Source organism: Lynx canadensis, chromosome D1 (assembly GCF_007474595.2).
Source record: "Lynx canadensis isolate LIC74 chromosome D1, mLynCan4.pri.v2, whole genome shotgun sequence".
NCBI classification, from domain to species: domain Eukaryota; kingdom Metazoa; phylum Chordata; class Mammalia; order Carnivora; family Felidae; genus Lynx; species Lynx canadensis.
The window spans coordinates 31,071,092-31,098,156 of NC_044312.2; the positions used below are offsets into that span (position 1 = coordinate 31,071,092).

The following is a 27,065-nucleotide window of genomic DNA, read 5'->3' on the forward strand; positions in this document are numbered from 1 at the left end:
TTGGATTTCAATGCCTTTTTCCTTCCCCAGTTCAGGGAAGTTCTCAGCTATTATTTCTTCAAGGACCCCTTCAGCACCTTTCCCTCTCTCTTCCTCCTCTGGGATACCAATTATGCGTATATTATTTCTTTTTAGTGTATCACTTAGTTCTCTAATTTTCCCCTCATACTCCTGGATTTTTTTATCTCTCTTTTTCTCAGCTTCCTCTTTTTCCATAACTTTATCTTCTAGTTCACCTATTCTCTCCTCTGCCTCTTCCATCCGAGCCGTGGTGGTTTGCATTTTGTTTTGCATTTCCTTTAAAGCGTTTTTCAGCTCCTCGTGACTGTTCCTTAGTCCCTTGATCTCTGTTGCAAGAGATTCTCTGCTGTCCTGTATACTGTTTTCCAGCCCAGCGATTAATTTTATGACTATTATTCTAAATTCACTTTCTGTTATATTATTTAAATCCTTTTTGATCAGCTCATTAGCTGTTGTTATTTCCTGGAGATTCTTCTGAGGGGAGTTCTTCCACTTGGTCATTTTGGATAGTCCCTGGTGTGGTGAGGACCTGCAGGGCACTTCCCCTGTGCTGTGGTGTATAACTGGAGTTGGTGGGCGGGGCCGCAGTCAGTCCTGATGTCTGCCCCCAGCCCACCACTGGGGCCACAGTCAGACTGGTGTGTGCCTTCTCTTCCCCTCTCCTAGGGGCAGGATTCACTGTGGGGTGGCGTGGCCTGTCTGGGCTACTTGCACACTGCCAGGCTTGTGGTGCTGGGGATCTGGCGTATTAGCTGGGGTGGGTAGGCAAGGTGCACGGCGGCAGGGGGGGCAGGCTTAGCTCGCTTCTCCTTAGGTGATCCACTTCAGGAGGGGCCCTGTGGCAGCGGGAGGGAGTCAGATCCGCTGCTGGAGGTTTGGCTCCACAGAAGCACAGAGTTGGGTGTTTGCGCGGAGCAGCAATTTCCCTGGCAGGAACAGGTTCCCTTTGGGATTTTGGCTGGGGGATGGGCCAGGGAGATGGCGCTGGTGAGCGCCTTTGTTCCCCACCAAACTGAGGTCTGTCGTCCGGGGGCTCCGCAGCTCTCCCTCCCTTTGTCCTCCAGCCTTCCTGCTTTCAGAGCAGAGCTGTTAACTTATGACCTCCCAGACGCTAAGTCGCGCTTGCTGTTGGAACACAGTCCATCAGGCCCCTCCGCTTTTGCAAGCCGGACTCGGGGGCTCTGCTTGGCCGGCGAGCCGCCCCTCCGCCCCGGCTCCCTCCCTCCAGTCCGTGGAGTGCGCACCGCCTCGCCGCCCTTCCTACCCTCTTCCATGGGCCTCTCGTCTGCGCTTGGCTCCGGAGACTCCGTTCTGCTAATCCTCTGGCGGTTTTCTGGGTTATTTAGGCAGGTGTAGGTGGAATCTAAGTGATCAGCAGGACGCGCGGTGAGCCCAGCGTCCTCCTACGCTGCCATCTTCCCTTCACTCCCTCTATTCTATGATTTTTGATTGGAGAATTTAATCAATTTACTTTAAAAGTAATTATTGATTGTTATGCACTTATTGCCATTTTTTCATTGTTTTTGGCTGTTTTATAATTCCTTTGTTTCTTTCTTCTTTTCTTGTTCCCTTCTTTTGTGATTTGATTATTTTCTCTAATGCTACGCTCAGATTCCTTTCTCTTTATCTTTCATGTGCTCACCATAGGTTTTTGCTTTTTGATTACCACAAGGCTTACATAGAACAACTTATATTTATAACAGTCTTTTAAGTTGGTAACAACTTAAGTTTGAACGCATCCTAAAACTACATTTTTATTACCCTCCCCTACGTTTTGTGTTTTTGATGTCAGACTCTATTTCTTTTTATCTTGTGTAGGACTACTTTTTATCTTAAGGTAAGTTTCAATTGTTATTGATATTGCCATACCAGGTTTCTTTGTTTAATATATAGTGTATCATTTTTGTTTTGTCATTTTACTTTTAATTTTACTATAACTTTTTAAAACATGTCTCCTGTAAGCAGAGATTACTTGAATATTTTTTATCTCAGTCTGACACAATTAATATTTTATTTGGAGCTCTTAATCATTTATGTTTAATATAATTATTGATATATATTGAGTTTTCATTTACCATCTTACTTTGTGACTTGTTTTTGTCCTTTTTCATCTTTTTCGTTAAAATCTTGGCTTTTAAAAATAGATTTGACTATTTTTGAAAATCATATTCCTGTTTTTCCCTGTACCAAAATGGGAATTATCAGCTATAATTTTATGTTTTAAAAGCTATTCTTGAAAATTTAATGTAAGTATGTAACCTGCCACAATCTAAAATTAAGCAATATCTTTGTTCTCTACCTAGAATGTAAAAGTGTCTTAGAACACTTTGACTGAGTTTACTTCCTCAGACAGACATTCTATTTTATTTTATTTCATTTTTTGTTTTTATTTATTTTGAGATAGAGAGAGAGATAGAGAGCATGAGCAGGAGAGGGGCAGAGAGAAAGTGAGAGAGAGAGAATGCCAAGCAGGCTCTGCACTGTCAGTGCAGAACCCGACACAGTGCTTAAACTCACAAACCATGAGATCATGACCTGAACCAAAGTCAGATGTTAAACCAACTAAGCTACTCAGGTTACCCCACATGTTATGTTTTAATCTTGTATTTGACTTATATTTTTTGATAACTAAAAAGTATTATTATATATTTTGTATGCAATCAATATTCATTTGTATCATATTTTGCTATTTATGTTTTATATCCCAGATATTCCATTTAGGTTACTTTTTTTCTGTTTGAAGTATATCCTTTACAAATTTCTTTAGTGATATCTGCCTATGGCAAACTGTTGTTTTTGTTTTTGTTTCATTTTGTTTTGTTTTTTTAGCACCTCAGACTTTCATTGACTCTACAATTCTCATTTGGTAGTTGCTTTCTTTCAGGACATAGTCTGCTACGTTTATGGTTGCATTTGAGAAGTCCTCTGTCAGGCTTAATCCTCTGAAGGTAATCTTTCCTCTGTTGTCTGCTATTAAGATTTTTTTTTTTTTTGTCTTTGGTATTTTTTCACTTAAACTTACTTTATGGACTGAATATATTTATTTATTATTTTTCCAGTTTGGAACTTCTTGGACATATATATTCTCCACTAGTATCGCTTTAATATTGCTCCTGCCTTGTTGTCTCACTCTGTTCATTCTGGGATTCCAACTACAATTAGGTTACACCTTCTCATGTGTTCTCTGTATATATATTAGTTTGTGTATTTTTTCTTCTTATGTTGCCTATGGATACTTTCTTCTGATCTATCTTCACATTCTAATGTGTACTGATTCTCTTTTCAGCTGTATCTAAGATAATCTGTACTTTGTTTAAGTTTATTTATTTTGAGAGGGGGGAAGGGCCAGAGAGAGAGAGAGAGAGAGAGAGAGAGAGAGAGAAACCCAAGCAGGATCCCCGCTGTCAGGCGGCTTGATCTCAGGAACCATGATATCAGGACCTGAGCAGAAATCAAGAGTTGGTGGGTTGCTTAACTGACTAAGTCACCCAGGCACCCAAAGATCATCTGTTTTATCCAACATCATTTTGTCCTCAGTGAGAAGGTGAGTCCAAATAACATAGATCATCATTACTGGAGATTGAAATTCTTCTGTTATATCTTTTAGTATGTTTCTTAGTTTATTATTCGGTTTTTCAGTTCAGGGACACAAGTTGTGTATAGTGCAAAATTCTTCTGTCTTCCACATGTCTCTCATCCATTTCTCTAGAATCCTTTCTACTTTATGTTCATTTCCATTTACTTTTTTTTTTTTTTTTTTACTTTTCACTACTTTTATTTTCTTTTTAGCTGCTTTTGGCTTTGACTTAATATTTTTTATTTTACCTATATTTTTGTTTTTTTACTCCACCAGATTATATTTTATTTATTTAAATTTATTTATTATTTATTTAAATTTATTAATTGAAAGTTAAATTTATTAAATTTAAATTTATTTATTAAATTTATTTATTTAAACGTAAATTCAAATTAGTTAACATAAAGTGTAGTCCAGGCTTCAGGAGTAGAAACCAGCGATTCACCTCTTACACATGACACCCATGCTCATCCCAAAAAGTGCCCTCCCTGATGCCCATCACCCACTTAACACATATCCCTGCCCACCTCCCCTCCAGCAGCCCTCAGTTTCTTCTCTATATTTAAGATTCTTTTCTGGTTCGCTTTCCTATCTGTTTTATCTTATTTTTCCTTCCCTTCCTCCATGTTCATCTGTTGTGTTTCTCAAATTCCACATATGAGTGAAATCATATGATATCAATCTTTTCCAAACTAACTTATTTTGCTTAGCATAATACCTTCTAGTTCCATTCACATTGTTGCAAATGAAAATATTTCATTCTTTTTCATCACTGAGTAGTATTATATATATACATATATATGCATATATATGTATATATATAATTCTATATATAGAATAATATTATAGTAGTATTATAGTAGTATTCTATATATAATATATATGTATATATATTATATATATATGGAAATACATAAATATATGTATTATATATATATAGTATTATATATAGTATTATATATATATGTATATTATCCATTCATCAGTTGATGGATATTTGGGGCTCTTTCCATAGTTTGGCTATTGTTGATAGCATAGCTATAAGCACTGGAGTGCATGTGCCCCTTCAAATCAGCATTTTTGTACCATTTGACTAAATACCTAGTAGTGCAATTGCTGGGTTGTAGGACAATTATTTTTAATTTTTTGAGGAACTTCTATACTGTTTTCCAGAGTGGCTGCACCACTTTGCATTCCCACCAACAATACAAAAGTGTTCCCCTTTCTCTGCATCCTTGCCAACATCTGTTGTTTCCCGAGTTCCCGACTTGTTCATTTTAGCCATTCTGACAGGTGTGATGTGGTATCTCATTGCGGTTTTTGTATTTTCCTGATGATGAATGATGTTGAGCATCTTTTCATGTGTCTGTTAGCCATCTGGATGTCTTTGGAAAAGTCTGTATTCATGTCTTCTACCCATTTCTTCACTGGATTATTTGTTTTTTGGGGTGTTGAGTTTGGTAAGTTCTTTATAGATTTTGGATACTAACCCTTTATTCGATATTTTATGTGCAAATATCTTCTCCCATTTTGTTGGTTGCCTTTTAGTTTTGTTGATGTTTCCTTCACTGTGCAGAAGCTTTTTAGTTTGATGAAGTCCAAATAGTTCATTTTTGCTTTTATTTCCTTTGTCTTCTGAGACATATCAAGTAAGAAGTTGCTGTGACCAAGGTCAAAGAAGTTGCTGCTTGTCTTCTGTAGGATTTTGATATTTTCCTGTCTCACGTTCAGGCCTTTAATTCATTTTGAAATATTTTGTGTATGGTATAAGAAAGTGGCCCAGATTCATTCTGCATTTCGCTGTCCTTTTTTCCTAGAACCATTTGCTGAAAATACTGTCTTTATTCCATTGTATACTCCTTCCTGCTTTGTAAAATATTAGTTGACCATATATTTGTGGGTCCATTTCTGGGTTCTCTATTCTATTCCATTGATCTATGTGTCTCTTTTTGTGCCAGTACCATACTGTCTTAATGATTACAGCTTTGTAATACAGTTTAAAGTCTGGAATTGTGATGCCTCCAGCTTTGGTTTTCTTTTTCTTTTTCTTTTATTTTACAAATTTTTAAACTTTTATTTATTTATGTTATTACATTATGGTGTTTATTTAACTACCCAGGTGTCTCTGGTTTTCTTTTTCAACATTACTTTGGCTATTCAGGGGTCTTTTGTGGTTCCATATAAATTTTAGGATTGTTTGTTCTAGGTCTGTGAAGAATGCTGGTGTTATTTTGATACGGATTGCATTGAATGTGTAGATTGTTTTGGGTAGTATCAACATCTTAACAATATTTTTTCTTCTAATCCATGAGTATGGAATGTTTGCCCATTTCTTTGAGTCTTCTTCAATTTCTTCCATAAACTTTCTATAGTTTTCAGCATACAGATATTTTACCTTTTTGGTTAGGTTTATTCCTAGGTATTTTATGGGTTTTGGTGCAATTGTAAATGGGATTGATTCCTTGATATCTCTTGCTGCTGCTTCATTAGTGGTGTATAGAAATGCAGGCAATTTCTGTGCATTGGTTTTATATCTTGCAACTTTGCTGAATTCATGTGTCATCTCTAGCAATTTTTTGGTGAAATCTTTCAGGTATTCCAGATAGAGTATCATGTCATCTGCGAAGAGTTTTACTTCTTCCTTGCTGATTTGGATGCCTTTTTTCTTTTTGTTGTCTGATTGCTGAGGCTAGGACTTCCAATACTATGTCGAACAATAGTGGCGAAAGTAGATATCCCTGTTGTGTTTCTGACCTTAGGGGGAAAGCTCTCGGTTTTTCCCCATTGAGTATAATATTAGCTGTGGGCCTCTCATATATGGCTTTTATGATGTTAAGCTATGTTCCTTCTATCCCTACTTTCTTGAGGGTTTTTATCAAGAAAGGATGCTGTATTTTGTCAAATGCTTTTTCTGCATCTATTTAAAGGCACCAGGTTAATATTTTAGCTTCTTATGTTTTCTTATTCTGTCTTCCTTGAGCACTTTTAGTTGTGTTTAATGCCTGAGTTTATAGAGGTAACTGTTTCATTGAGATTCTTAACTTCACAGCAATATTTTTGGGCCACAATTTTGACTGTCCCATGGCAAATGTTTGATGTTTATCCTTTGTAATTTCTTTCCTTTTTTTTTCTCCCTGTTTTTATGGTAATTAAATGTATTCTGTTCTTATTCCTTTTTTATTATTACTCTTTAGTTAAGATCAGTTTTTATTGGTTCAAAAACTTAAGTGACGTTCTATGAGAGTACATGACTGTATCTCAGGCTAACAATCTTAATGACACATTGTTTTATGTAGGGATGAATTCTTTTCTTTACCTACCTCCTTTTTCCCATTTTTGGCTGACCAAGGGAAGCAGTTGAAATCTGCTCTCAGATGCCTCACAAGCAGACTTCTTTCCACTAATAGTTTTTATCTGTGATTCTGCGATAATTGCTTTCTTTCAAGCTTCTGATACATTTTGTTATGCAGAGTGTACTCCTTTTGCCAGCTCATGTGCCCCATTTTGTAATTAAAAATAAAAAACTTTTGATATTTCACTATAGGATATGCTTTATATTTGGGAGAAATTTGTGCTGGCACCCTTTCCTAAAATCATCAACAAAAAGCATCTTCTTTCTTCATTTGTTTAATACGTGATAGAACTTCAGTACTTTGGCACTCGTTCTTTTTAATTTATATTTTGAAGTTTCAGATGTCTGCTAGGTTCATGGAAGATGTTGTTTGTGTTTCCATTTCTCATTCTTCATTTTGGTTTTGAGGATATCCAAGAGGAGAATATCAAATGCACCAATAGCACAGTACCACTTTAATACCAGAAATCAGTCTTCCCTCTTTAATACAAATGGCATTTGTGTAGTAAAAGTTTCCAATGAAAAAGTAATTAAACTACCAAAAAGGAAGAAAATGGAAGCCAGGTAATATGGATTTAATTCAGGAAACAGAATATAATATAAAAATTCTTATTAATATTCATAAATATACGGATAATATTATTTATACATGAGACAAGAGTAAGATATTAAGAAAAAGGGATACTCAGAGAACCAAAAGAAACCTTTGAAATAATTTTATCATTTATTGTGTTGACCATTTGAGGGGCATTTTCAATCTAGAGATACATATCCTTCAGTTAAAGGAAGTTTTCATGTTAGTTATTTGTAATTTCCTTTCCTCTGTGTTCTTTGTCCTCTTTTCATAACTTTTATTAGTAAGGTGTTGGGCATCCTAAATTGATCTTATAAGATATTTAAGTTGTCTCATATTTTATATCCTGTTGACTTTTACTATTTATAGGAAATTTCCTCAATTTTACCTCCAACTCATTTTTAACTTTTTATTTAAAGTTTTTATCTTGTATTCAATTTTTCTGATATTCTTTTTACATCTTCTCAGGCTTGGTATTTGCTTTTGTTTGTTTTTAGAGGAATAAGCCCATTATGGTCATGGAATTCTGGGTTGGCTGGTTTGACACATGGGGAGGTAAACATATGATTAAAAATGCTGAAGGTAAGTGTTTTGCAGTGTTTGACCCCAAGTAGAGGTGTCCCTGAGTCATGGATCATTCACACATTTCTTTGTTAATTAATTAGCTCATTCAACCACAAATATTATTCAATACCTATTAGGTACAGGGATTTGGGTAAGCTTGAGGGTGCATTGATGACCTGGTTCCTATCCTCAGGGTAGAGATGAAAGATACTTAAGAGTTTAGTATAATTGACAAGAAATGATCAAGAGTTCCATATATGAAAAGTGCTTTGAAGCAAACAAACAGGTGCAGTGATAGAAAAGACAGGGACAGGCCTGCAGACATAAGGCGAGGTGGTCATGGAAAGGGTCTTGGAAAGATAACATCTCTGAAGAAGGGGATGCATTTGCTAAAAGTCTTAATCCTCTCTGGTAAATGCACAGGCCATTGCCATGGTGTTGTCAACTACATGGTAGTAATTATCAGAAGACAATATGTGATGATAGTTGAAAGCATGGATCCTGGAACCAAAGAGATAAGGATTTCAGTCTTAACTCTGCTAGTCTGCATAACTAGCTGCATGACCCAAGGCAGCTTTCCTTGTAAGCTAAGTCTCAGTGCCCTCACCTGAAACAGGAATTATCAAGTAACCTACCTCATAGGCTTGTTGTGAGGATTTAATTAGATAAACCACTCAGAACAGTGCCTGGCAGAACAGTGCCTTGTTGACTTAATAAAAGTATTTTGCTACTAAAGATATTTTGCTGTTGATATGAAAACAAGCTCACTTGTACCAGAAGTAAAGCAAACCAATAAAAAATACCAGGTAACTGAGGAAAGCCCACTTGGACCGAAACAACCAAAACAAAACAAAAAAACCCACCACCACCACCAAATTTTTCTGATCACTTTCATGTCAGGCACTATGCCATGTTTCTTATGTATATTCTGTCATCAATACTATGAGGTAGTAGGAATTAGGACCTTCATTTAGGAGATAAAGAAGGAGGCTCTGAGAGAAAAATAGACTGTCCAATTCATGCAAATATTAAAAAGCACAGCCAGGATTGAATTCCACATGTTCCCCATCATGGCCAGTAGAAAGATGATCATACCTTTTAAATCATGGTGACAAAATAAGAGTTTCTGTGGCTAAATATTGGGAATAGCCACTTGTGGACTATTGCAGTGGTTTTAAATGAGTGTCTCAAGAGATAGTAATCCTGGAATGGAGTAATGAGGTTAATTTATTTGTACAATTTCAAAAAATTTAATGAACATTAGATACTTAAGTGACATAAAGGTTCTTGGGCCATTATTAAATATATATAATATACAGCCAAATTATGTCCACACTCTGAGAAAAATAATTTTTTAAAAGTCTTTTGGTATTGATAAGACTTGGTTTCCTGGAATAGTTGTGGTCAATTCCACCTATTTTCTGGTTAGAACCTTAGTGGAGGTTGGAGAACAAAATAATTAAGTTGATTATGTGGGGGAGGGGTTTGAGAATGATAAGATTTTATCAGAGACTTCTGTCTTAATTTTTAATTTTCTCTGTGTTCTTATCTTCCTCCTTTACAGATGTTGAGGATACTGTGTCCAAATTTATCACATCTGAAATCTCCTTCAATGTATATATGTTCCATGGTGGAACCAACTTTGGTTTCATGAATGGGGCCACATATTTTGGGAAACACAGAGGTGTTGTCACTAGTTATGGCAAGTGCTTACTGGTATGGTCACCTCTTGGCATAGTGGTACTGGAGCTCTACAGAGGAGGTTCCAAAAGCATGCCCTGAGCATCAATGAATTCTTGACCTATAATTTATGCTGAGCATTGAGGATTTTCCTGTCTAATTTCCTTTCTTTTGTGATGTTCATAATGCCCCCAACAGGCTGTAATTGAATAGATGCGGTGCCTCAGACCTAGAGCCCTGTTTCACTCATCATATATACTGATCCCTTGACTTGAACCTTCTAAAACACACAGAATACAAATAGTGACTGCTGTGTGGGCACTGATAGACACACCAAGGCAATCCAGATTGAGGGAAGAAGGGAGTGTCCATTAGAAAGTAAAACAGAAAGATGAGTCCAGTGTCTTGGCAGCCTCAGATCCTCAGGAAGTGTTGTGTGGAATGCTCCCAAAGTGGCATTACTTGCACCCTCCCACCCCGCCCCAGCCTGGGATGGACTGGTCCAGGGGGTGGAGAAGATGTATCTTCTGTCTCCCTCTGGTAGTCCTGACCTGTCTCATGACAGAAGTGCTGAAACAGGGTCTATTATGGAGGGTTTCCTGCCAATGACAATATCCTGGTGTCTTGCAGACTATGATGCTGTGCTGACAGAGGCTGGGGATTACACACAAAAATATTTCAAGCTTCGAAAACTCTTTGGATCTGTTGTAGGTACTCAGCAACATTTTTAACTTGAGGGAGGTTCTCCTGATGAAGTGGAAGGGTAAGGCAAGGGAAGGTTCCCTCATGGGCAGAAACTTGGAGACTTAAGACCTATGGCAAACTTAAGTTCAAATCCCGGTTTTCCCACTTAAAAGATAAGTGGCTTTGCATGAGTATTTTAAGCCCATAAACCTGTTTCCTCATTGAAACATAAAGACAATGATATTTGACTCCTATAGTGACTGTGAAAATTAAGTTACTATTTGTAGAGCTCTTAATATGATGACATAGTACCCTCACATACAATAGCAAAAGCTATCTTACTTCATTTTACTTGTTTAAATAAAGTCAATCATCTACTATGTTCTAGAAAGTAAGTGAGCACTGGCATTGCCAGAAGGCATAAGGTACAGTTCTTGTTCCCTGAGAGCCCTTAGTCTATATGACCAACATTACCCTGTAGAGGTGTGTGTCTATCAGCTATCTGTGCATACAAAATAGTTCCAACTGTTATTTACAGTTTCTCATCACTCTTGGAGAAGTATCACATATGCTAGGATAGGACCCATTTCTCTTGTTGGCTCTGGGGTACAAGAGTTCTTGGGTAGGGCTGAGGAAGTTTGGAGAAGGCAGTAGTTATTTCAGGCACTTCTTGCCCCATGACTCATTTTCATTTCAGCAGTGCATCTGCCCCCTTTACCCAAGCTCTCTCCCAAGGCTGAGTATCCCGCTGTGAAACCATCCCTTTATTTGCCACTGTGGGATGTTCTACAGTACTTAAATAAGGTGAGTACTGCCTGGCACTGGAATGGAGGGGTGACCATTGGAGGCATGGGGACAAGGCCTTAGGCCACAGAGTAGAGAATCCTTTAAGAACTTTTTATTGGGAAGGGTGAAAATAAATCCTTTGGATGCCCATATTTAGAATTATGGGGTAAGAACCACAAACTTTCTGGGTAGACTGTGAAGAGGCTTCAACCTGAAGAATGAATGAGGGTGGGGGAGAGGCAAGATATTGGAGGATTCTCTTTGCCAGCTCAGATGAACCCATCTGATAGATGCTCTTGTGTGGGACTACATGATCCCTATGGGAAAGAATAAGAGCCAGGAACCCATGACACCGAGTTTGACTCTACAATCAAATAGGCCAAATCACTGAACTTTTATGGGTTCATACTCTCCCTTTAAAATTATATTACTTGGACTATTTTGAAGAAAAGGTTAAAATTATTTGAAAAATTTTAACTCTTGAATTCATATTAGTTTCACCTCTGCTATCACTGTTTTAGATAAAAAGTCATGATCGGCACATTGTAGATGCTAACTAAATGTTTGCTTTAGTGCATAATTCTTTACTTAACTTAGTTTATGTTGAAATACAACTTATTCACTCCATTAATTGCATGATTGCAGTAATTTTTCCCTCTACCATGCTCCCACCATCCCTTGAGTTTTTCAGACAGTGAAGATGTGGAGATGATGCAAAAGAGCATTATCACATTGCATTGGTTTTAGTATTTCTCATCCAAATATCTGTTGGGGACAATTAAGAGGTACAACAAAAAATGACAAGAGCCTGTGGAAGAAGGATCCCAACTTCTCATCATCCTGGTTCCTGTTTCTGCAATGTTTCTCTCACAGCCTGTTATATCTCATACACCAGTCAACATGGAGAGCCTCCCTATAAACAATGGGAATGGCCAGTCCTATGGATTAGTGCTTTATGAGACTTTTATCTGCTGTGGAGGTTCTCTCCATGCTAATGTTCAAGATACAGCACAGGTAGGGGTCAGCAGGCTGTCTATGGAGGTAAGCAGAACATTTAGCCTGACTTATTGGGAAGGATTGTCAATGGTCACTTTACTGTTAGATAATATTTTCAAGCACCTACTATCTGTGAGGCATTGGGAATATAAAGTCAAACCAAAGAAACTTGCTTTCTGCTTTATCACAAATTAAGTGTATGAAAGCCTCCTGGTCAGCTTCTATCCATCTGTGATCACCAAAGCCAGTCCCTTACTTCATAATGATCTGTTCCCTAAACCAGAGCCTCTCTTTTCCTTTCTTCAGGTACACCTACCAGTCTGATGCTAGCTCTTCTTTTGCAGGTGTTTTTGAATGAGAAAAATATAGGACTTCTGGGTGATGGTATTAAGAAGTTGAACATTCCTAAAATCAGGGTATGTGATTCAAGAGTCTGGGTGCTTCCTTAGACCTCTGACTCAAATGTAGTCATAGCCTGGTCCTGAGATAGACTACCTCCTTCTTATGCCACTGCCCTTTGGTATTGTTCCTCATTTGGGTTTCCAGCAGCAAGTATTTAGGGCTATAAGCATAAATGCATCTCCTAGGTCCAAGTTTAGCAGAGCTGCAGCATACACGCTTCAGTGTGAATGGAACTTCCCCATTAGGCTCTGAGTCAATCATCTGCCCCTGGTTAGGTCTCTGATCAAAGGCACACAGTTGAGTCAAGGCAAATTCTTTCCCAAGGCAAGTCAGCAGGGAAAACGGAAGATTGAGTTTGGAACAGGAACACAAAGAGTCCTCATGAGAGAGGAGGATTGTTGGGCTCTAGAGTAGAGCCCATTTTCTCCCATTTACTTGTACTTCCATCTGGGACTCAGAGAATAGAATGGGTTCTAGAGTAAAAACTCTACGTAGCCATGTAGTCTCTGTGAACTGGTCTATCCCAAGCAGGAATGTCAACAACTACTTCTCCTCCTCCTCTTCCTCTTTCTCCTCCTCCTTTTCCCTCCGCCTCCTCACCCTCTCCTTTCTCTCTCCCTGTCCCTCTGCTTCTTCTTAGGAATGTCAACTTCTAAGAATCCTGGTGGAGAATCAAGGACGAGTCAATTTTTCATGGAAAATTCAAGATCAGCGGAAAGGTGGGAAACAGGCTGTAATCTCTCTTTATGGTTAATTGGATCCTATACTGAAGCAGTATTGCACTTGGGAGGAAAAAATGAAACCCTTGAGCAGTGGGATACCTAGGTCCCAGAACCAAGGACTCAAATTCCTTCCCTCTCCCTGGTCCTGCCTTCTCCTGGTAGGAAAGCACAGCAGTTAGGTTGGGTCTTGGCCTATTGTGGAGCAAGGCCCAGTCTCCCATTGGGAATTTCAGAGAAAGTTCTGATACTAAGTGGGACGTTTTCTTGGTAATATGGAAACATACAAGAAACTTTCAGTTATAGCAGGCCAGACAAGTGTTTGCCCTCCTGTCTGAGCCATTGTCACAGGCATATACAGTCTGCATTTCTTTTCCAGACACTGAAGAATGTCTAGTCCCTGTCCACATTCTTTCCTACCCCCACTTGCAGGATTAACTGGATCTGTCACTATTGATAACATTCCCTTGAACGGTTTTATTATCTACTCTCTGGAGATGACCATGAGCTTCTTTGAAAGGTATGTTCCTACTTATGCCCAAAAAACACTTGGAGGGATCAGGGGGCTTACAGATGTCAAACTCTTCACTTTGTAGATGACGAGCCAAGATTCAGAAAAGTGAAATGATTTACCCCTGATTATAGAGTGCTTTAAGGTCAGGACTAGAACCCCAGAACTAGTCTCCTGACTCCTGATTTAATGCTTCTAATATATCTCCCTGATATCAGAATTCTGGGCTCTGAGTGGGGAAACGTTGGCACTAGAAAGAGGAGGGGGTCTTCTTCAAGTCTCTGCTCTTTCTCTAGGCTCCGCTCTGCCACCTGGAAGCCTGTCCGAAAAAACTATTCAGGCCCTGCCTTCTACCTTGGTACCTTGAAGGCTGGCTCTTCACCCAAGGACACTTTCCTGAGACTACTTGTAAGTAAGCTGAACTAATCTCTTCTGGTGTCCCAACCACCTATTCTTTTCAAAAGAGTTTTGAAGCAAAGCTATAGTGTTCCTGGAAGGAATACCTCCCTATTCTATTTGTTTTTCTCTTTCTCATTTGGAACAAGACTTCTGACATTTCTCAATCTTCCTAATTTATCATTATTAAAAAAATAATAAATCAGAACACAATGGAAAATTCAAAATAATAGGAAGCTATAGAATGAAAATGATGAAATTTCTCCTTCTAATCTATTCCCTATTCCAATTCCTTTCTACTTCTCAGGACTAAACATTACCCATGTCACTGGACCAAAATGGGCCACTCCTTGGTGAGTTATGGATAGAGACTATACCAAGTGGAGTTGCCTACAAGGAGATCATGAAAAATAATTTCCAAAGCCTGTCCCCTTAAAGATGGGAAAGCAGACTCCTTTTAGTAGGGCTTGGAATGGATATTCAGAAGGGGTTTTAGCATTATCATGAGGTTGAGGTCACTTCTGGCAATTTTTGGTTCCTCTGCACAGGTGTGGTCCTCAAATATTTCTTTTTCTATTCCAGCAGTACCTTAGTTTCTTTCTAAAGGTAAGATTGACAGCTAGGTAGAAGCTTCTAGGAGTTTAGTTCCTAAAAGGAAATATTTACAGACAGAAACTTCTATAAGAAATTTCCTGAGTTCAGGGGATTAGGCTGGTGATATCAACAGTTTGTGCGATTTCATATATAACTTTGCCAAAACATATACACAATTATTCCATTAATAGGAAGGGGATCATTCCCTAAATTATATTCTGCAACTTCGGGGGGGCAGTAATTTTTACCTAGTATAGCTTTATATGTACACATAATGACAAATGCATGAAATATTATGCACAAAATAAATGAACAGTTCAATAAATTATCACAAAGTGAACACCATGTAATTTATTTGAAATAAAAAATAAAATATTGTCAGCACCCTTCCCAATCACTGCCTCTCCTCTCTAACTATTATCTTGACTTCTAACACTCCAATTCAGTGCTTCTTCTTTAGACTTCATGTAAGTTGAACTGCCTTCCCCCCCCACCCCCGCGTGGCTTTTTTTGTTGCTGAGATTCAGCCATTAAATGATGTTGTGGGGCTTTATTCATTTTCATAGTTGTATAGGATTCCATTTTATAAAATACCATACTTTATTTAATCTTCAACCATCATTCTACTGTTGATAGACATTTATATTATTTCTAGTGTTTGGCTACTATATATATATATATATATATATATATATATATATATTTTTTTTTTTTTTATTTTTTAATATGAAATTTATTGTCAAATTGGTTCCCATAGAACACCCAGTGCTCCTCCCAACAGGTTCTCTCCTCAATGCCCATCACCCATTTTCCCCTCCCACCACCCCCACCAACCCTCAGTTTGTTCTCAGTTTTTAAGGGTCTCTTATGGTTTTACTCCTTCCCTCTCTGTCTTTTTTTCCCCCCTTCTACTCCCCCATGGTCTTCTGTTAAGTTTCTCAGGATCCACATAAGAGTGAAAACATCAGGTAACTGTCTTTCTCTGTATGACTTATTTCACTTAGCATAACACTCTCCATATTTCATTCTTTCTCTTTGCCACGTAGTATTCCATTGTGTATGTAAACCACAACTTCTTTATCCATTCATCAGTTGATGGACATGTAGGCTCTTTCCACAATTTGGCTATTGTTGAAAGTGCTGCTATAAACATTGGGGTACAAGTGTCCCTATGCATCAGTACTCCTGTATCCCTTGGGAAAATTCCTAGCAGTGCTATTGCTGGGTCACAGGGTAGATTGACTTTTAATGTTTTGAGGAACCTCCACACTGTTTTCCAGAGTGGCTGCACCAGTTTGCATTCCCGCCAACAGTGCAAGAGGGTTCCCATTTCTCCACATCCTCTCCAGCATCTATAGTCTCCTGACTTGTTCATTTTGGCCACCCTGACTGGCATGAGGTGGTATCTGAGTGTGGTTTTGATTTGTATTTCCCTGATGAGGAGCGACATTGAGCATCTTTTCATGTGCCTGTTGGCCATCTGGATGTCTTCTTTAGAGAAGTGTCTATTCATGTTTTCTGCCCATTTCTTCACTGGATTCTTTGTTTTTCGGGTGTGGAGTTTGGTGAGTTTCTTTATAGATTTTGGATACTAGCCCTTTGTCCGATATGTCATTTGCAAATATCTTTTCCCATTCCATTGGTTGCCTTTTAGTTTTGTTGATTGTTTCCTTTGCAGTGCAGAAGCTTTTTATCTTCATGAGGTTCCAATAGTTCATTTTTGCTTTTAATTCTTTGCCTTTGGAGATGTGTCAAGTAAGAAATTTCTGTGGCTGAGGTCAGAGAGGTTTTTTCCTGCTTTCTCCTCTAGGGTTTTGATGGTTTCCTGTCTCACATTCAGGTCCTTCATCCATTTTGAGTTTACATTTGTGAATGTGTAAGAAAGTGGTCTAGTTTCAGTCTTCTGCATGTTGCTGTCCAGTTCTCCCAGCACCATTTTTTAAAGAGACTGTCTTTTTTCCATTGGATATTCTTTCCTGCTTTGTCAAAGATTAGTTGGCCACACATTTGTGGGTCCAATTCTGGAGTCTCTATTCAATTCCATTGGTCTATGTGTCTGTTTTTGTGCCAATACCATACTGTCTTGATGACTACAGCTTTGTAGTAGAGGCTAAAGTCTGGGATTTTGATGCCTCCTGCTTTGGTCTTCTTCTTCAATATTACTTTGGCTATTCAGAGTCTTTTGTGGTTCCATACAAATTTTAGGATTGCTTTTTCTTTTTTTTAATTTTTTTTAAAGTTTATCTATTTTTGAGACAGAGAGAGACAGAGCATGAACGGGGGAGGGGCAGAGAGAGAGGGAGACACAGAATTGGAAGTAGGCTCCAGGCTCTGAGCTATCAGCCCAGAGCCCAAGCGGGGCTCGAATTGACGGACCGTGAGATCGTGACCTGAGCTGAAGTCGGACGCTTAACCAACTGAGCCACCCAGGCGCCCCTAGGATTGCTTTTTCTAGCTTTGAGAAGAATTCTGGTGCAATTTTTATTGGGATTGCATTGAATGTGTAGATAGCTTTGGGTAGTATTGACATTTTGACAATATTTATTCTTCCAATCCATGAGCACAGAATGTTTTTTCCATTTCTTTGTATCCTCTTCAATTTCCTTCATAAGCTTTCTATAGTTTTCAGCATACTGAGCTTTTACATCTTTGGTTAGGTTTATTCCTAGGTATTTTATGACTCTTGGTGCAGTTGTGAATGGGATCAGTTTCTTTAATTGTCTTTCTGTTGCTTCATTATTGGTGTATAAGAATGCAACTGATTTCTGTACATTAATTTTGTATCCAGTGACTTTGCTGAATTCATTTATCGGTTCTAGCAGACTTTTGGTGGAGTCTGTCGGGTTTTCCATGTAGAGTATCATGTCATCTGAAAAAAGGAAAAGCTTTACTTCATCTTCGCCAATTTTGATGCCTTTGATTGCCTTTTGTTGTCTGATTGCTGATGCTAGCACTTCCAACATTATGTTAAACAACAGCAGTGAGAGTGGGCATCCCTGTCGTGTTCCTGATCTCAGGGAAAAAGCTCTCAGTTTTTCCCCATTGAGGATGATGTTAGCTGTGGGCTTTTCATAAATGGCTTTTATGATCTTTAAGTATGTTCCTTCTATCTGACTCTCACTCAAGTGTCTTTATGAAGAAAGATGCTGAGTTTTGTCAAATGCTTTTTCTGCATCGATTGAGAGGATCATATGGTTCTTATCTTTTCTTTTATTAATGTGATGTATCACATTGATTGATTTGTGAATGTTGAACCAGCCCTGCATCCCAGGAATGAATACCACTTGATCATGGTGAATAATTCTTTTTATATGCTGTTGAATTCGATTTGCTAGTATCTTATTGAGAATTTTTGCATCCATATTCATCAGGGATATTGGCCTGTAGTTCTCTTTTTTTTTTGCTGGGTTTCTCTCTGGTTTAGGAATCAAAGTAATACTGGCTTCAGAGAATGAGTCTGGAAGTTTTCCTTCCCTTTCTATTTCTTGGAATAGCTTGAGAAGGATAGGTATTATCTCTGCTTTAAACGTCTGGTAGAACTCCCCTGGAAGCCATCTGGTCCTGGACTCTTATTTGTTGGGAGATTTTGGATAACTGATTCAATTTCTTCGCTGGTTATGGGTCTGTTCAAGTTTTCTATTCCTTCCTGTTTCAGTTTTGGAAGTGTGTGGGTGCTTAGGAATGTGTCCATTTCTTCCAGGTTGTCCGGTTTGTTGGCATATAATTTTTCATAGTATTCCCTGATAATTGTTTGTATCTCTGAGGGATTGGTTGTAGTAACTCCATTTTCATTCATGATTTTATCTATTTGGGTTCTCTCCCTTTTCTTTTTGAGAAACCTAGCTAGAGGTTTCTCCATTTTGTTTTGTTTTGTTTTGTTTTGTTTTGTTTTTTCCAAAAAACCAACTCTTGGTATCATTGATCTTCCTACTGTTTTTTAGGTTCTATATTGTTTATTTCTGCTCCGATATTTATTATTTCTCTTCTGCTGGGTTTGGGGTGTCTTTGCTCTTCTGATTCTATTTCCTTTAAGTGTGCTGTTAGATTTTATATTTGTGATTTATCTTGTTTCTTGAGATAGGCCTGGATTGCAATGTATTTTCCTCTCAGGACTGCCTTTCCTGCATCCTAAGCTTTTATATTGCTGTATTTTCATCTTCATTTGTTCCCATGTATTTTCAAATTTCTTCTGTAATTGCCTGGTTGACCCATTCATTCTTTAGTAGGGTGTTCTTTAACCTCCATGCTTTTGGAAGTTTTCCAGGCTTTTTCCTGTGGTTGGTATCAAGTTTGATAGCATTGTGGTCTGAAAGTGTGCATGGTATGATCTCAACTCTTTTATACTTATGAAGGGCTGTTTTGTGACCCAGTATGGGATCTATCTTAGAGAATGCTCCATGTGCACTCGAGAAGAAAGTATATTCAGTTGCTTTTGGATGCAGAGTTCTAAATATATCTGTCAAGTCTATCTGATCCAATGTATATTTCAGGGCCTTTGTTTCTTTACTGATCCTGTGTCTAGATGATCTATCCATTGTTGTAAGTGGAGTATTAAAGTCCCCTGCAATTACCACATTCTTATCAATAAGTTGCTTATGTTTGTGATTGTTTTATATATTTGGGGGCTCCTGCATTCCACGCATAGACATTTATAATAGTTAGCTTTTCCTGATGGATAGACCCTGTAATTCTTATATAAAGCCCTTCTTCATCGCTTGGTACAGCCTTTAATTTAAAGTCTAGTTTGTCTGATATGAGTATGGCTACTCCAGCTTTCTTTTGACTTCCAGTAGCATGATAGATAGTTCTCCATCCCCTCCTTCGCAATCTGAAGGTGTCCTGGGGTCTAAAATGAGTCTCCTGTAGACAGTAAATAGAGGGGTGTTGTTTTTTTTATCCATTCTAATGCCCTATGTCTTTTGGTTGGAGCATTCAGTCCCTTTACATCCACTGTTATTAGTGAAAGATATGGGTTTAGAGTCATTGTGATATCTGTAGGGCTCATGCTTGTACTGATGTCTCTGGTACTTTGTGGTCCTTGCAACATTTCACACACAGAGTTCCCCTTAGGATCTCTTGTAGGGCTGGTTTAGTGGTGATGAATTCCTTCAGTTTTTGTTTGTGAAAACCTTTATCTCTCCTTGTATTCTGAATCACAGACTTTCTGGGTAAAGGATTCTTCGCTGCATATTTTTTTCTGTTCATCATTTTGAAGATTTCCTGCCATTCCTTTCTGGCCTGCCAAGTTTCAGTAGATAGGTCTGCTACTACCGTTATGTGTCTACCTTTGTATGTTAGGGCCCATTTATCCATACCTGCTTTCATTTTTTTTTCAATATATGAAGTTTATTGTCAAATTGGTTTCCATGCAACACCCAGTGCTCATCCCAAAAGGTGCCCTCCTCAATACCCATCACCCACCCTCCCCTCCCTCCCACCCCCATCAACCCTCAGTTTGTTCTCAGTTTTTAACAGTCTCTTATGCTTTGGCTCTCTCCCACTCTAACCTCTTTTTCTTTTGGTTTATTACCTTCCCCTCCCCCATGGGTTTCTGTTAAGTTTCTCAGGATCCACATAAGAGTGAAACCATATGGTATCTGTCTTTCTCTGTATGGCTTATTTCACTTAGCATAACACTCTCCACTTCCATCCACGTTGCTATAAAGGGCCATATTTCATTCTTTCTCATTGCCACATAGTATTCCATTGTGTATATAAACCACAATTTCTTTATCCATTCATCAGTTGATGGACATTTAGGCTCTTTCCATAATTTGGCTATTGTTGAGAGTGCTGCTATAAACATTGGGGTACAAGTGTCCCTATGCATCAGGACTCCTCTATCCCTTGGATAAATTCCTAGCAGTGCTATTGCTGGGTCATAGGGTAGGTCTATTTTTACTTTTTTGAGGAACCTCCACACTGTTTTCCAGAGTGGCTGCACCAGTTTGCATTCCCACCAACAGTGCAAGAGGGTTCCCGTTTCTCCACATCCTCTCCAGCATCTATAGTCTCCTGATTTGTTCATTTTGGCCACTCTGACTGGAGTGAGGTGATATCTGAGTGTGGTTTTGATTTGTATTTCCTTGATGAGGAGTGACATTGAGCATCTTTTCATGTGCCTGTTAGCCATCTGGATGTCTTCTTTAGAGAAGTGTCTATTCATGTTTTCTGCCCATTTCTTCACTGGATTCTTTGTTTTTCGGGTGTGGAGTTTGGTGAGTTTCTTTATAGGTTTTGGATACTAGCCCTTTGTCTGATATGTCATTTGCAAATATCTTTTCCCATTCCATTGGTTGCCTTTTAGTTTTGTTGGTTGTTTCCTTTGCTGTGCAGAAGCCTTTTATCTTCATAAGGTCCCAGTAGTTCATTTTTGCTTTTAATTCCCTTGCCTTTAGGGATCTGTCAAGTAAGAAATTTCTGTGGCTGAGGTCAGAGAGGTCTTTTCCTGCTTTCTCCTCTCAGGTTTTGATGGTTTCCCGTCTCACATTCAGGTCCTTTATCCATTTTGAGTTTATTTTTGTGAATGGTGTGAGAAAGTGGTCTAGTTTCAACCTTCTGCATGTTGCTGTCCAGTTCTCCCAGCACTATTTTTTAAAGAGACTGTCTTTTTTCCATTGGATATTCTTTCCTGCTTTGTCAAAGATTAGTTGGCCATACGTTTGTGGATCTAGTTCTGGGGTTTCTATTCTATTGCATTGGTCTATGTGTCTGTTTTTGTGCCAATACCATGCTGTCTTGATGATTACAGCTTTGTAGTAGAGGCTAATGTCTGGGATTGTGATGCCTCCTGCTTTGGTCTTCTTCTTCAAAATTCCTTTGGCTATTCAGGGCCTTTTGTGGTTCCGTATGAATTTTAGGATTGCTTGTTCTAGTTTCGAGAAGAATGCTGGTGCAATTTTGATTGGGATTGCATTGAATGTGTAGATAGTTTTGGGTAGTATTGACATTTTGACAATATTTATTTTTCCAATATATGAGCATGGAATGTTTTCCCATTTCTTTATATCTTCTTCAATTTCCTTCATGAGCTTTCTATAGTTTTCAGCATACAGAGCTTTTACATCTTTGGTTAGGTTTCTTCCTAGGTATTTTATGCTTCTTGGAGCAATTGTGAATGGGATCAGTTTCTTAATTTGTCTTTCTTTTGCTTCATTATTAGCGTATAAGAATGCAACTAATTTGTACATTGATTTTGTATGCTGCAACTTTGCTAAATTCATGTATCAGTTCTAGCAGACTTTTGGTGGAGTCTATCGGATTTTCCATGTATAATATCATGTCATCCACAAAAAGTGAAAGCTTAACTTCATCTTTGCCAATTTTGATGCCTTTGATTGCCTTTTGTTGTCTGATTGCTGATGCTAGCACTTCCAACACTATGTTAAACAACATTGGTGAGAGTGGACATCCCTGTCGTGTTCCTGATCTCAGGGAAAAAGCTCTCAGTTTTTCCCCGTTGAGGATGATGTTAGCTGTGGGCTTTTCATAAATGGCTTTTATGATCTTTAAGTATGTTCCTTCTATCCCAACTTTCTCAAGGGTTTTTATTAAGAAACGTTGCTGAATTTTGTCAAAGTCCTTTTCTGCATCGATTGACAGGATCATATGGTTCTTATCTTTTCTTTTATTAATGTGATGTATCACATTGATTGATTTACGAATGTTGAACCAGCCCTGCATCCCAGGAATGAATCCCACTTGATCATGGTGAATAATTCTTTTTATATGCTGTTGAATTCAATTTGCTAGTATCTTGTTGTGAATTTTTGCATCCATATTCATCAGGGATATTGGCCTGTAGTTCTCTTTTTTTGTTGGGTCTCTCTCTGGTTTAGGAATCAAAGTAATGCTCGCTTCAGAGAATGAGTCTGTAAGTTTTCCTTCCCTTTCTATTTCTTGGAATACTTTGAGAAGGATAGTTATTATCTCTGCTTTAAACGTCTGGTAGAACTCCCCTGGGAAGCCATCTGGTCCTGGACTCTTATTTGTTGGGAGATTTTTGATGACTGATTCAATTTGTTCGCTGGTTATGGGTCTGTTCAAGCTTTCTATTTCCTCCTGATTGAGTTTTGGAAGCTTGTGGGTTTTTAGGAATTTGTGCATTTCTTCCAGGTTGTCCAGTTTGTTGGCATATAATTTTTCATAGTATTCCCTGATAATTGCTTGTATCTCTGAGGGATTGGTTGTAATAATTCCATTTTCATTCATGATTTTATCTATTTGGGTCATCTCCCTTTTCTTTTTGAGAAGCCTGGCTAGAGGTTTATCAATTTTGTTTATTTTTTCAAAAAACCAACTCATGGTTTCGTTGATCTGCTCTACAGTTTTTTTAGATTCCTTATTGTTTATTTCTGCTCTGATCTTTATTATTTCTCTTCTTCTGCTGGGTTTAGGCTGCCTTTGCTGTTCTGCTTCTAGTTCCTTTAGGTGTGCTGTTAGAGTTTGTATTTGGGATTTTTCTTGTTTCTGGAGATAGGCCTGGATTGCAATGTATTTTCCTCTCAGGACTGCCTTTCCTGCATCCCAAAGCGTTTGGATTGTTGTATTTTCATTTTCATTTGTTTCCATATATTTTTTAATTTCTTCTCTAATTGCCTGGTTGACCCACTCATTCTTTAGTAGGGTGTTCTTTAACCTCCATGCTTTTGGGGGTTTTCCAGACTTTTTCCTGTGGTTGATTTCAAGCTTCATAGCATTGTGGTCTGAAAGTATGCATGGTATGATTTCAATTCTTGTATACATATGAATGGCTGTTTTGTGACCCAATAGGTGATCTATCTTGGAGAATGTTCCATGTGCACTCGAGAAAAAAGTATATTGTGTTGCTTTGGGACGCAGAGTTCTAAATATATCTGTCAAGTCCATCTGATCCAATGTATCATTCTGGGCCCTTGTTTCTTTATTGACCGTGTGTCTAGATGATCTATCCATTTCTGTAAGTGGAGTGTTAAAGTCCCCTGCAGTTACCACATTCTTATCAATATGGTTGCTTATGTTTGTGAGTAATTGTTTTATATATTTGGGGGCTCCTGTATTAGGCGCATAGACGTTTATAATTGTTAGCTCTTCCTGATGGATAGACCCTGTGATTATTATATAATGCCCTTCTTCATCTCTTGTTATAGCCTTTAATTTAAAGTCTAGTTTGTCTGATATAAGTATGGCTACTCCAGCTTTCTTTTGACTTTCAGTGGCATGATAAATAGTTCTCCATCCCCTCCCTCTCAATCTGAAGGTGTCCTCAGGTCTAAAATGAGTCTCTTGTAGACAGCAAATGGATGGGTCTTGGTTTTTTATCCATTCTGATACCCTTGTCTTTTAGTTGGCGCATTTAATCCATTTACATTCAGTGTTATTATAGAAAGATATGGGTGTAGATTCATTGTGATGTCCCTAGGTTTCATGCTTGTAGTGATGTGTCTAGAACTTTGTCTCACAGGATCCCCCTTACGATCTCTTGTAGGGCCCGTTTAGTGGTGACGAATTCCTTCAGTTTTTTGGGGGGAAGACCTTTATCTCTCCTTCTATTCTAAATGACAGATTTGCTGGATAAAGGATTCTCATCTGCATATTTTTTCTGTTCATCACATTAAAGATCTCCTGCCATTCCTTTCTGGCCCTCCAAGTTTCAGTAGAGAGATTGGTCACGAGTCTTATAGGTCTCCCTTTATATGTTATAGCACGTTTATCTCTAGCTGCTTTCAGAATTTTCTCTTTATCCTTGTATTTTGCCAGTTTCACTATGGTATGTCGTCCAGATCGATTCAAATTACGTCTGAAGGGAGTTGTCTGTGCCTCTTGGATTTCAATGCCTTTTTCCTTCCCCAGATCCGGGAAGTTCTCAGCTATTATTTCTTCAAGTACACCTTCAGCACCTTTCCCTCTCTCTTCCTCCTCTGGAATACCAATTATGCGTAGATTATTTCTCTTTAGTGCATCACTTAGTTCTCTAATTTTCCTCTCCTACTCCTGGATTTTTTTATCTCTCTTTTTCTCGGCTTCTTCTTTTTCCATAATTTTATCTTCTAGTTCACCTATTCTCTCCTCTGCCTCTTCAATCCGAGCCGTAGTCGTCTCCATTTTATTTTGCAGTTCATTGGTAGCATTTTTTAGCTCCTCCTGGCTGTTCCTTAGCCCCTTGATCTCTGTAGCAAGAGATTCTCTGCTGTCCTTTATACTGTTTTCAAGCCCAGTGATTAATTTTATGACTATTTTTCTAAATTCACCTTCTGTTATATTGTTTAAATCATTTTTGATCGGTTCGTTAGCTGTTGTTATTTCCTAGACGTTTTTCTGAGGAGAATTATTCCGTTTTGTCATTTTGCATAGTCCCTGGAGTGGTGCAGGACTGCAGGGCCCTTCCCCTGTGCTGTCTTCAATAACTTGTGATGGTGGGCAGGGCCACAGTCTGACCTGATGTCTGCCCCCAGCCCACCACTGGGGTCACAGTCAGATGCTCCTAAGGGCGTGATTCACTGTGGGGTGGTGTGGCCTGTCTGGGCTACTTGCACACTGCCAGGCTTGTGGTGCTGGGGATCTGGCGTATTAGCTGGGGTGGATCGGCATGGTGCACAGGGGCGGGAGGGGTAGGCGAGGGCATGGTGCACAGGGGCTGAGGGGCAGGCTCAGCTCGCTTTTCCTTCGGAGATCCACTTCAGTAGGGGCCCTGGGGCACCGGGAGGGAGTCAGACCCGCTGGAGGGGTAGATCTGCAGAAGCACAGCGTTGGATGTTTGTGCGGTGCAAGCAAGTTCCCTGGCAAGAACTGGTTCCCTTTGGGATTTTGGCTGGGGGAAGGGCAAGGGAGATGGCGCTGGCAAGCGCCTTTGTTCCCTGCCAAGCTGTGCTCTGTCATCAGGGCTCAACAACTCTCTCTCCTGTTGTCCTCCAGCCCTCCCTTCTCTGAGCAGAGCTGTTAGCTTATAACCTTCCAGATGTCAAGTCCCGCTTGCTGTCGGAACACACTCCGTCTGGCCACTCCACTTTTGCAAGCCAGACTTGGGGGCTCTGCTTGGCTGGCGGGCCACTCCTCCACCCCGGCTCCCTCCCGCCAGTCCGTGGAGCACGCACCACCTCACCGCTCTTCCTACCCTCTTCCGTGGGCCTCTCGTCTGTGCTTGGCTCCGGAGATTCCATTCTGCTAGTCTTCTGGTGGTTTTCTGGGTTATTTAGGCAGGTGTAGGTGGAATCTAAGTGATAAGCAGGACGTGTAGTGAGCCCAGCGTCCTCCTACGCCGCCATCTTCCCAGGATCCCCCATACCTGCTTTCAGAATTTTCTCTTTATCCTTGTATTTTGCCAGTTTCACTATGATATGTCATGCAGAAGATCGATTCAAGTTATGTCTGAAGGATGTTCTCTGCGCCTCTTGGATTTCAATGCCTGTTTCCTTCCCCAGATAGGGAAGTTCTCAGCTATGATTTTTTTTGAGTACACCTTCAGCCCCTTTCTGTCTTCTTCTGGAATTCGTATGATATGGATATTGTTCCATTTGATTGCATCACTTAGTTCTCTAGTTCTCCCCTCATACTCTGGGTTTTTTTGTCTCTCTTTTTCTCAGCTTCCTTTTTTCCATAATTTTATCTTCTAATTCACCTATTCTCTCCTCTGCCTCTTCAATCCATGCTATGGCTGCCTCCATTTTATTTTGCATCTCATTTATAGCATTTTTTAGCTCCTCATGACTATTTCTTAGTCCCTTGATCTCTGTAGTAATAGACTCTCTGCTGTCCTCTGTGCTTTTTTCAAGCCCAGCGATTAATTTTATGACTATTATTCTAAATTTTTGTTCTGTTATATTGCCTAAATCGTTTTTTTTTTCAATTCATTAGCTGTCGCTACTTCCTGGAGTTTCTTTTTAGGAGAATTCTTCCGTTTCACTATTTGGGGTAGTCCCTGCTGTGGCTCTGAACTGCTGGGCACTTCTCCTGTGCTGTCCAGAGTAACTTGTGTTGGTGGGTGGGGCACAGTCAGATCCGATGTCTGCCCCCAGCCCACCGCTGGGTCCACAGTCAGACTGGTGTGTACCTTATCTTCCCCTCTCCCAGGGGCAAGGACTCACTGTGGAGTGGTGTAGCTCCTGTCTGAGCCACTTGCCCACTGCCAGGCTTGTGGTGCTGCTTCTATGGGATCTGGCGTATTAGCCGGGGTGGGTCCGCAAGGTGCACAGGGGTGGGAGGGGCAGGCACAGCTGGCTTTGCTGTTGGTG

General features: G+C 39.2%; 1 protein-coding gene across 1 annotated transcript in view; it reads left to right on the forward strand.

Annotated features, from left to right (window-relative positions):
* Positions 1-27,065, forward strand: part of LOC115525462 (beta-galactosidase-1-like protein 3) — a 66,925-nt gene that overhangs the window by 34,010 nt on the left and 5,850 nt on the right. Inside the window, exons 10-18 of the mRNA XM_030332664.1 lie at positions 8,022-8,106; positions 9,653-9,790; positions 10,399-10,479; positions 11,150-11,256; positions 12,112-12,252; positions 12,579-12,650; positions 13,277-13,355; positions 13,788-13,875; positions 14,163-14,274. Of these exons, the coding sequence (XP_030188524.1) occupies positions 8,022-8,106; positions 9,653-9,790; positions 10,399-10,479; positions 11,150-11,256; positions 12,112-12,252; positions 12,579-12,650; positions 13,277-13,355; positions 13,788-13,875; positions 14,163-14,274 (903 nt within the window). The remainder of the gene's footprint in view (positions 1-8,021; positions 8,107-9,652; positions 9,791-10,398; positions 10,480-11,149; positions 11,257-12,111; positions 12,253-12,578; positions 12,651-13,276; positions 13,356-13,787; positions 13,876-14,162; positions 14,275-27,065) is intronic.